General features: G+C 44.4%; 1 protein-coding gene across 1 annotated transcript; it reads left to right on the top strand.

The window, feature by feature from the left end:
- Nucleotides 1-1,004: 1,004 nt before the first annotated feature.
- On the top strand, nucleotides 1,005-10,896 carry LOC115435830 (predicted GPI-anchored protein 58). The gene is made up of 9 exons (XM_030158444.1): nucleotides 1,005-1,199; nucleotides 1,336-1,401; nucleotides 1,495-1,623; nucleotides 9,607-9,684; nucleotides 9,814-9,897; nucleotides 10,161-10,178; nucleotides 10,364-10,441; nucleotides 10,522-10,605; nucleotides 10,801-10,896. The coding sequence occupies exons 1-9, from the start codon at nucleotides 1,005-1,007 to the stop codon at nucleotides 10,894-10,896; spliced, it is 828 nt and encodes a 275-aa protein (XP_030014304.1).
- Nucleotides 10,897-11,217: the final 321 nt, after the last annotated feature.

The raw sequence follows: 11,217 nt of genomic DNA, 5'->3' as shown, positions 1-11,217 counted from the left end.
TAATTTGAGAAAAAAACATGTACTCTTCCTTCTCTTTTTCCTTGACTCTTTCATTTCCTTCATTTCCACCCTCATCTGATGTTAACCCATTAATACCTTGACTTTTCTTTCTACGCTTCGAATTTTTATTACTATTCCTCTCTACCGGCGTCCAACCTTTAATTCCCCCGCCACGATACTCCATGTCTAACTCAATTCCCAATCCGTCACTTCCTTCTGCCATCCTCCGTCCATTCACAGCCCAGCGCTTACCAAGTGCCCTCATCCTCCAAGCCAATCTCCAGTGTCTGTCTCACAGCCCCTGCAGAATGGGGTGGGGTCAGATGTCCGATGTTCTGATTGGCCTACACATCCTTCATAAAGACTAACATCACTTCCTGGCAGGAACCAGAAAAAAAAAAAATTGGTAACGAAAGAAGAGAAAGACGGCTAACAGCTAAGAAACATGCAAGGAAACCATGAAAGGTGAACAACAAATGGGTTGCTGCTGAATGAGTAATGTTTACTGGAGTCTGTGCTCATTGCGTTTTGTAGATGGTAAAAAGTGCCAATGTTGCCGGATAAAAGTCAATATTACACATTTTCAAAGTGCTGCTGACAAGCATCAAGCTATCGATTCAGTCACTGAGGGTTAGCAGTTTTTACCAAACTCTTTCCCCACCAATGACGAGATCTTTAGTCAATCCGTGTTTTCAGTTATATTGTAGTTGGAGCTGTTGTGGATCATGTGAATTATTTTCCTTTGTCCAAAAACAAAGAAAGACACAGCTTTTCTGTTGAAATGAAGAACTGGTTGTAATGTTTTCCAACTCGAGTCCCTGGTATCCCATAGCTTTTTATACAGCACCATTCACTTTGAATGGGAGAATGCCAGTGTTGTCCCAAGGTACGTATTCCCGATCAGAATTTCCACTGGACATGGGAGCATAATTAAAAAAAAACTGTTTCTCTCTGTCTTTTTTAATGTCTTATTTCTGCAGGTCCATCTGAGTGATTGAGAGGGGATGGGGATCCTCGTACAGTTGCTCTGGTCTGCTGCCCTTGAGCAACTGGAGACACCACCTCCTACACCCTGGGTTTCTCCCAAGCCGTCACCTCCAGTTAGGAAAGTCACTCCTAAACAAGTTGTGAGGGAGAGTTTCCTTGCTCCACCCAGCCCTGAACCCCGTGAGTGGAGGACCATCAGTCAGGGCAGCAAGGTAATGGATGCATAAAATAATGTTTGACTTAAACTGTGGCATCATTGTGAAATGTCATGTGATAAAATGTTGACTTTAGTACTAATGACAGTCTAACCGTTGTTTTAATTCAGTGTGATGCTTTTTATCTTTGCAGACGAGCCATCCTCGGGAACCTCCCCAGTCCAGAGGTTTACCCCAGCCCAGGATGGTTCACCAGCAGGTTTGTGATTCTTCAGATGTTCATTCAGGATGTTGTTGGTTGTTTTTTGACAGGACAAACTGTAATCAGTAGTGTCTGTTTTGTGTTTTACAGGAGGAGGAGAGCTTCCTTCCACTGAACCCCGTCTGGTTCAGTGGCACAGCCCTAAGTGCCATGGAGAAAGTCTCTCCCTCTCACCTGTCTTGCCTGGTGGACTTTAAGTCTTCTCCAAAGCCTAAGAAGGTAAGTTGATTGACTCATGTTTTATCTCCTGTAGAAGACGTTTATGAAACGTCAAACATGCAATTCCTGACAGTTAATTCTGTAAATGCTTTTCAATATCACTTGTAATAAAGTAAAACTAACACATAATATTAGTCTGATTGAAATCAGCCACACTAAGATATTGTTCTGTACCTATTCAAGTTGGTTTAATTGGTATTGTGGTGGAAAAATTTACTTTTTATATTTTATACTCTTTATATTTTATACTGTTAGTACATCTTCTTTTAATGCTGAGTCATTATTCATTATGTGTGATGTTTACCACTCTGTAACACCCCCAACCCAGGAACGGAGTTCTTGCCTTGAGTTAAAACCCAAACACCTAAATGTCTGAATGTGTAGATAGAGGATGGCGCCTGCACTCCAGATGGGATCCAAGCAAGGTTAGAGTGAAGAGGTCATCATGACCTCTTCACGGAGCAGAGAAGGAGTAGTAGGGAGTGGTATGATGTACGTAAGGAATGACATCATAGTTTGAGGGGGTTGGATTTGGTTCTATATAATCTTTAGTTTTCTCTTGTTTAAGCAGACTTCACTTACAGAGATTCTCTGTGATTGACTTCTCAATAAATGCATTTATTTATTTTAACTCTAACTTTCTCTCCTCCTCTTTGTGTGTGGGTTATCAGTCGAATATTTCCATAACAAATTGGCGTTGTCGGCAGGATTCCATGTGTGCTGTCGGGCGGGGAACGGAGGTTGGTGGACTGATCATCCTACGGGCCAAAAAGCGGCTGTAGCCCCGTGGTAAAACGACACCGCAGACGGGGGACCGGCCCCGAGCCCCGCCCGTCTCACCACTGGAATCGGAACTGAGTTCAACGCCACACACGGTGAGAAAGTTACAGGTTGGGGTGTGTGGGGCTGTTACTCTCTGTGTTCCAAACTCACGTCACTGGGCACGTCACTGAAACAATAGTGGCGTGCGATTCGGGTTTATATATATAAAAAATAAATAAATAAATAAATAAAAAAATAAGAATAAGTATATATATATATATATATATATATATATATATATATATATATATATATATATATATATATATATAGACCTGAGTCGGGTTGCTATTGTATGCAAATACAATAGAGTACAGGCGTTTTTGTGAGATTTTTGCACCATCAACCAAAAAGAAAATCGTATAAGGTTGCTATTGTATGCAAATACAATAGAGTACAGGCGTTTTTGGGAGATTTTTGCGCCATCAACCAAAAAGAAAATTGTATAAGGTTGCTATTGTATGCAAATGCAATAGAGTACAGGCGTTTTTTGGGAGATTTTTTCACCTGCCTTCAACCAAAAAGGAAAATCGTATAAGGTTGCTACTGTATGTAAATACAGTAGAGTAAAGTTTATAACAAACTTGAAAGCGTTTTAGGTGATTTTTTCGCTGACAACTGAAAAGAAAAATCAGGGTTTTTTAGTACTTTGTTCGCCAAGTAAGGAACAAAAACCGCTTAGGAGACGTTCTAAGTGTAAAAATGGGAAACTGGCCGGGGCACAGTGACGGGGGTGTGGACAGAGAGGCCCCTATTCCAAAACCCATGGGTAAAAAGAAAATATGGGGAAATTGTGCTTGAATGTGCTGATTATTGGGTAAACATGGGTATTTTTTCTAAAACGCCAACTTTGAGTGTGCAAAAACTGAATGAGTTAAAGGGAGGCAAAGAGAGAAAAAACAAGGTCAGGGAATTTAAACAATAGGAAACTTGTAACAAATGTTTTGAGATGTGGTCGGAGGAAGCTGAATGAAGCAAAAACAAAGTGAGGCATTTGTAACCGTAGATGACACCATCTAGCTGTGTTTTTTCCCTTTTATGCCTAATTTGTTAGAATATTTAAACCACTTCTTTGTATTCATAACTTTATACTTCCCTTGTATTTTTGTGCGACGTCTGTGCTACGTCTGTAAGATCTGGTAAATTATGCTGCTGGTTATAAAAACAGATATAAAACAGATTATACAGATTAAACAGTTATATTTTCAATTGTCAAGGAGCTTGAGCTCCGCCACTTTACCATATACCATATGCCCCCCCCCCCCCTTGTGTTTCTGTGCAGGCAGCGAAGTTGGTGTCCGGGTCTGGACGCCTGCCCACAAAGACGCCGCGAGAACCCACCCACCCTCCCGGAACACTCAGCCGTAATTCCAGAACTGGCCAAACGTCAACGGGCCCCAGCAGGCCCCCCAGGTCTGCTGACCCCCGGCCTTCTCCACCGCCGGAGCTGGACTCCACACAACCCGACTCCACCCCCGCTGCTGATGCTGCAGGCAGGGGGGAGGACTGACTTCTGGCACAGCTGCACAAATGCCCATGGTGGAAGTCAGCGGACCAGACGGTCCTGTTGTGGTGTTCAGGGCATGGACATTCACTGAAGCATCTACCTGATCCATCCGAGGGACTTTCTGCAATGAACACAGACCCACCGGGTCCGAACTCAGGCGGCTTCTGGCTGCACAGATGACCCCTAGCCTCTGCCGGACGTTTTTTCCCACCTGAGGCTTTCTGTCTGCATGGAGACACCTGAAACAGAGGCCTGATGAGACAGTGGAAGATTCCATATGCAGGGCAGGGTCACTTTCATCAGACACTCAGGACTGGTCCGCCCGCCCCCCCCCCCCCCCCCCCCCGGGGAACAGCGTGGGCGGGGGGCGGGGACCGGAGAACACTCGAGGCCCACCTACACCCGGAAAGGGGTGGTCTGACATGTGGAGGGGTGGGCCACCTCTGTGGCCAACCAGGACATGGGAAAAGGGACTGCCCACAGAGAAGGCGGGGCGGAGACAGCCATGTGGAGGGAACGGGGCAGGGGATTGGCTCGCGGCCCTGGAGGGCGGGTCTCCAGACACGGATTCCACACCCACTACAGCTTCTGCTGCACTGCCCAAGGGAGGAGGAGGTGACACACACATCAGACACACACATCAGACACACACACATGCTCAGCTGTGTACTGACTCCTATCAGAAGCTCCCTGTGGTTGATCTTACTATAAGCAGGTTTAAGTTATTGTTTTTAGTAGATAGTGGAGCTACATACTCTGTGATCAGACATGTAGACTTGACACCTACACCAAAGTTGAGTGGAAAAACTATTATTTCTGTGTCGGCTGGTGGTAAACAGGACAGAGAGAGCTTTACTGTTCCGTTGGCATGTGTTTCACAGGAATGTACTTTCTAACATTCTTTTTTACTCTCACCCGTCTGTCCCATTAATTTGGGTGGGCGGGATTTGATGTGCAAATTGGGGGTAAAACTTGAATCGGGTCCAGAGGGGTTAACAATAACTCAACGAAACACAGTCGCAGGCACAGATCTCCACTCACATTGTGTGTACGCACACACAATGGTTAGGTATGCTGCTGGGTTACCAGATTATGTATACCACTGGAAAGTCTGTTCCCCCCAAATTACAGAAAAATGGGTCAAGCTAAGTGACAGCAGACTTCAGCCTGGCGCTTATGTCTCACCCCCAAATGATTTATATTGTGCCTCTCATTTCAGTCCTGGAGGCCCTGACCCCACATATGAGGAAAGGTTTTTCCACACAGAGTCTGATAAGCTCACAACTGGTTACATGTTTTGGGATTCATATTTTTTTGTGCTTTGTCTGTGTCACTGACTGATAACCAACATTCTTTTTACAGGCTTGGTGCTGCACCACGCATGTTGCTCTTTCCAAACCATGCCATGCAGATTGGAAAGACATGGGCCCGTTTGTGGAAAAGGCCTTGCAGGTGTCAGATTTGTGTCCCACCTCTGACCCTGCCATCATGTTCGCTCCCCGACTGGGGGTATACAGACAGAGCATGATATCAGTGTTTCACTGTCAGAAAACTGTACAGTTGTTAAATGATGAAGCGCTCAGCTCACCTGTATGTCTACATCTCCCACAGGCCTCTCACCCGTCTCCGTGCCACCCGAACTGGCTGATATCCCGCCTGGTGTCTGGGCTACTGGTCCACATGATGTGGGTCTCGTCCGGAACTGCCCACCGGTCATCATTACCCCGCGATCTGATTACAGGCCATGTCAAAAACAGTCCGAGTTCTAAGCTTATTTGAATGTGGGAATTATAGTCCCATGTCCTGATTCACCGGTCAGGACCCCAATTTTTCCTGTGGAAAAGGCGCAAACCCCCACTGACCCAGACACATGACGGTTCATCCAAGACCTACAAGCGGTGAACAAAGCCGTGGTTCCACGCATACCCACGGTTCCAAATCCACACACGATTTTGTCACAGATTCCGCCGTCTGCATCTCACTTTTCTGTTATTGACCTTTCGAATGCATGCACATCCGTGCTTGTGCATGCAGATAGCCAGTATTGGTTCGCGTTTCAGTTCAAAAACAAAATGTACACATGGACGCGCATGTCTCAGGGGTATTGCAAGGCCCCAACCATTTACAATTCGATTTTGGCCGACTCGCTGTCCCACCTTGACCTCCCACCAGGTGTTGCTCCTTTACAGTATGTTGATGACCTTCTCCTTTGTTGTCCTTCTTCACGGGCTTGTGTCTTTTGTTTCACCTGGGGCAGCTGATGGACGACCTTGTCTGCCCAAACATTTCTTCCCTTGGTTTGTTAAGCTGACACATGGCGTAGATCATGTGTCTAAGGGAGGAATGTTAGATAAATGTTTTCCTGCAAAGCATGCAGACAGCTCTGCAGTGGCTAAGGCTTTGGTAACTGACATTTTGTTTTGTTTTTGTTGGGGGATCCCAAAGAAGATCTCATCAGACAATGGGTCCCACTTTGTGAACACAGCGCTAACTGAGTTAGGGGAAATGCTAGGTTTTGACCTCAAAACACACTGGGCATACCATCCACAATCAGGGGGGGCTGTTGAAAGGGAAAATAGCACCCTAAAATCAAAACTGGCTAAATGTTGTGAGGAAACAGGCCTTAACTGGGTCAAGGCCCTACCTCTGGTTCTCATGCAAATGAGAATGAGACGTAGGAGTCGAAGTGGGCTGAGTCCTTTTGAGATTATGTTTGGGAGACCCCCATATACAGGTCTCCAGGCCCCCCAACCAAGCACAGGGTTGACATCATTGTCTTAGTGTAGGAAACTCTCCTCTGAACTCTCTCAAGTACAGGTACTGGTGAAATCAGCATTACCAGTTCCTGCAGAGGGGCCGTTCCATCCGCTGCAGCTGGGGGATTGGATCCTGGTTCGGGACTTCAGACGAAAGCACTGGAAACAGCGCAGGTGGTGAGGGCTTTCCAGGTGCTCCTGATGACGCACACAGCGGTCAAGGTTGCTGAACGTGCCATGTGGATCCACGCGATCCACTGTAAGCGGTTTCTGGGAGAACCGCCGACTGGTGCAGCCGAGGACGGGCCGGAGCATCGATCGACAGCGTAGACTGGACGACTGGACACCGGAGCTGGACACAGCTGTATCACGCACCCACACTCACAAGACTCACTGGTTGAAACCTAGCGGTGGTAACGACCCCAGTGACGTCTCATATACACTTATCCTTTGCCTGGTCACTGGCGAGTGACTGAAGACCCCTGCCCCACACATACACTGATTCGACAACGACGGAGGTGATCAAAGGGTCAGCTGTCACCTGCATCACCCTCCTGTGCCTGTACATGTGGTACATGGACACATTCTATCAGGTATCTGATCCTTCACCACCGCATCACATTCCTGTTGCACCCTGGTCTGTCGGAGGACAGCTAGGGTCAGAAGAGCTTCGGGGACGTCACGGACGTGACCTCCACCTCATTGATCACCACGACTATAGCGATAACACATGGTGGCGAGTGACACGTGATCTGACACGACATGTCACTAATCAATCGTGCTATGTGTGTAGTTTGATGCCACACAGCTCACATGAAGATACTCTGTTCGCTCCTTATCCTCTCTCGATCAATCACACACTATTCACAATGATAAAGTGGACAGTGGCCGTCTGTCACGGCGTACCCCTGGCTGGGGTTGAGACCCAATGTGACCTTCCTTCAGAAATCCAAGAAATTTTTCTAGAGACACTAATACTACTATGGTACAGAAAAATGTTGTTTTTCGGCTCAGATCTGTCTAATCTTTTTTTCATTCCACAGTTGTGCTTCCATTCCCCAGTCACAGAACACACACAGTATAATTTGGGACACACATCTGGGTGTAACATTACTCTCAAGGTAGCATGCGGGTTAGCAAATTGTGAAAACAGGGCTGATAAATGTACTTTTCTCCAGTTATAGTCCTTTACAATCTCACGGCATTACTAGGTACACCATCCCCACTGACACATTATGATGCTAAGACCTCATATTTTTATTTTATTTTATTTTATTTTATTTTATTTTTAATGTTACTACCACATATAATGCCACCGTAGCTCTAACTCCTTCTGATTATGGGTATGGCTGTCCTACAGATATGGCGTGGACATGTGGTCAACATTCTTATTTGTATCTCCCAGCATGATGGGCAGGTACATGTCACCTCTCTTATTTGGTTCCAGCTATCTCCAAATTGACCATCAGCCCAGTTATATCACCGCCTCACACCCGTGTAAAACGGGATCGGATTTCAGGTGGGTATAAGTTTGTAATCAGTATTATTCCCATGTACGGCCCTGCTCGTTTAGCCTCGTACATAGAAGAACTTTCTGTGGAGCTAGAGAATCTCACTGCGTCTGTTGAACAGGGGTTTAATGACCAGTGAGATGAAAGCTCTCCGCACTGTCGCATTACAGAATAGGGCAGCTTTAGATCTCCTATTGGCCAAAAAGGGAGGTGTCTGTCATCTTATTGGCGACCAGTGTTGTACCTATGTACCTGATGTTTCCACAATCAGTTTGATCACCTTAGACGAGTCCTACATGAGGAAAACACTGCATACACTACAACAGGCTGGGGTTTTTGGGACTGGCTGCTGTCTGGGGGATGGAAGGCAATGTTGATGAAAATTATTGCTGTGATTTTTGGTGTGTTTGTATTACTCCTCATATTATCCTGTTGCATCATTACTTTTAGTATGGTATAGCATGAAGTGATTGATGATGATGATGATAATTATGATTTTGATGACTTAGATGATCTTGATGATGATTTGATGGTGTATGAAGAAAGCAACGTGTAATCCTGTCAAATGAACAAAAATTGTGAAGCTGGAAATCACTGTTCTGACTGATGTCCAAAAGCAGATAGATCATGGGTGGATGTTTATAGTATTTTTTTCCATAGTATTTTGCTATTTGTCCTCCAATGTCAAACCTGATCTAAAAAGAAAAAAGAAACAAAGTCTGGAAATTTGGCTACATATAATTTATATCTGGAGAAATATGGCTTAATTAGGTTGTCTATGGGTTGATAATCATTTATAATCATTTATTGATACTTGTATGTAAATGTTATGTTTTTGCATGATTGATTCGGTTGAATAATCAAAAGGGAGGAAATGTGGTGGAAAAATTTACTTTTTATATTTTATACTCTTTATATTTTATACTGTTAGTACATCTTCTTTTAATGCTGAGTCATTATTCATTATGTGTGATGTTTACCACTCTGTAACACCCCCAACCCAGGAACGGAGTTCTTGCCTTGAGTTAAAACCCAAACACCTAAATGTCTGAATGTGTAGATAGAGGATGGCGCCTGCACTCCAGATGGGATCCAAGCAAGGTTAGAGTGAAGAGGTCATCATGACCTCTTCACGGAGCAGAGAAGGAGTAGTAGGGAGTGGTATGATGTACGTAAGGAATGACATCATAGTTTGAGGGGGTTGGATTTGGTTCTATATAATCTTTAGTTTTCTCTTGTTTAAGCAGACTTCACTTACAGAGATTCTCTGTGATTGACTTCTCAATAAATGCATTTATTTATTTTAACTCTAACTTTCTCTCCTCCTCTTTGTGTGTGGGTTATCAGTCGAACATTTCCATAACAGTATCTTATTTGGTTGGCACAGGTGGCATCCTCTACTGCTAAGAGTCGGTCCCGCCCGCGTGACAGAACCCCTCCCTGCCCCCGTTCTCCAGTGAGCGAGGTACATAACTTCCTGTCACAGCTGACACACTCTGTACATTTGCAGCTCATTCACTTACAGCATTAACAGTGTCTTCACAGAGATGAGTAGACTATCCTCATTGTCTAAAATGCTATGATCTTTTGTCAGACGGCTGGAACGCCTCCAGCCTCGCGTTCCTGGAGATCGAAGGAGGACGACGCCCCTTTAGACCCTGCTTCCTCAGCTCAGGCGGTAAGTTTTCTTTCCTCTCAATATATAATGAATGCAGTTGTTGCTCATTTTTTCTGACTCTGTGCACTACAAAGCATTAATGACACTTTGCATTTGGAATTTGATTGAAAACATATATATAATAAATAAATACATTTGTGACTGTCGTGTTTCTCTAAAAGAGAAGCAATACTAACCATTTTACCACAGTGATAATGTTTCTAGAGCCTTGTGTAACTTTAATGATTAATGTTTAACTGATGTATCTGTTTGTGATGGCACAGGTGGCTGCTCCGGCAGCGGTAAGACAACCCCAGGACCCTGGATGGGCACCCCCCCCGCTTCCCAACTGCAGTGTTCAATGTAAGCTTCCTCTGACCACACACTGACACAAACGCTGAACAATGGCAGCTTATTCAGTGTCTTCATTGAGACATCTACATCGTCCACACTTAAATTTACTATCGTTCCTCTCATCTGTCATCAGCTGGTTGACTCACCCCCAGCCAGACTGTCCTGCAGTTTGGGTGAGACAGACACCCCCGTCTGTTCTCCAATTGCAAAGGTAAGGATTAATCCTCTTCAATAAAATGTGTCATCTGAAAATCTGCATTTCACTGATATTTTGTTGCTCTGTGTATTCAGACAGCCAAGGTTCTGACCCCCTCACCAGATGGACAGGCCTGGACCATCATGGATGTGGACAGTGATCCTCCTTTACCTGAGAAGGTATATTTTCCTTTCCACAGTCACAACCTTTACAAAACACTCAGCCCAGCATTTATATTATGAAAAATCTATGCTACTATAACAGCTCCTTGTCAGTACATCTGAATTGTCTGCAGGTGATCCAAAGAGCTCTGGGTTTAATTAATTTAATACATGTGCTGACTGTCTCTGCATGAAGTTGCTTTATATTTGAAGATTCACCAGTATTTGCATTTATCAGATGACCCGAACACCAACTCCATCCAAGGCCCAGTCACCCTGGTTCATGACGGCTGCATCCACCTCATCTGAAGCAACCACAGAAGAGGTGAGTACATTCATCTAATGGACACGCTACATATTGCATTCAGACACACCGTTATTGTTTAGTCAGTGATGATTGTTTTGTTTCTGTGTGGTTTACTTCAATTCAAAAGCATAGACTTCAAGGTAATTGCATTCAATTTAGAGTAATAATAATAATCATAATAATAAACTTTATTTGTATAGCACCTTTCATACAGAAATTGTAGCCCAAAGTGCTTCACATTGATTGAAAAAATACAATATTAAAATACATTAAAATTTGATTAGAAATACAATAAAATAAAAATAAATATAAAAACAGCGCAC

Source organism: Sphaeramia orbicularis, chromosome 16 (assembly GCF_902148855.1).
Source record: "Sphaeramia orbicularis chromosome 16, fSphaOr1.1, whole genome shotgun sequence".
NCBI lineage: Eukaryota > Metazoa > Chordata > Actinopteri > Kurtiformes > Apogonidae > Sphaeramia > Sphaeramia orbicularis.
This window is presented reverse-complemented; position numbering and strand designations above follow the sequence as displayed.

What these genes read in the sequence shown, in the direction of transcription:
- LOC115435830 (XM_030158444.1), top strand. Translation starts at nt 1,005, where the DNA reads ATGGGGATCCTCGTACAGTTGCTCTGGTCTGCTGCCCTTGAGCAACTG. An exon ending in TCTGTTCTCCAATTGCAAAG is followed by an intron (nt 10,442 to 10,521) that starts GTAAGGATTAAT and finishes CTGTGTATTCAG; the next exon opens with ACAGCCAAGGTTCTGACCCC. An exon ending in ATCCTCCTTTACCTGAGAAG is followed by an intron (nt 10,606 to 10,800) that starts GTATATTTTCCT and finishes TTATATTTGAAG; the next exon opens with ATTCACCAGTATTTGCATTT.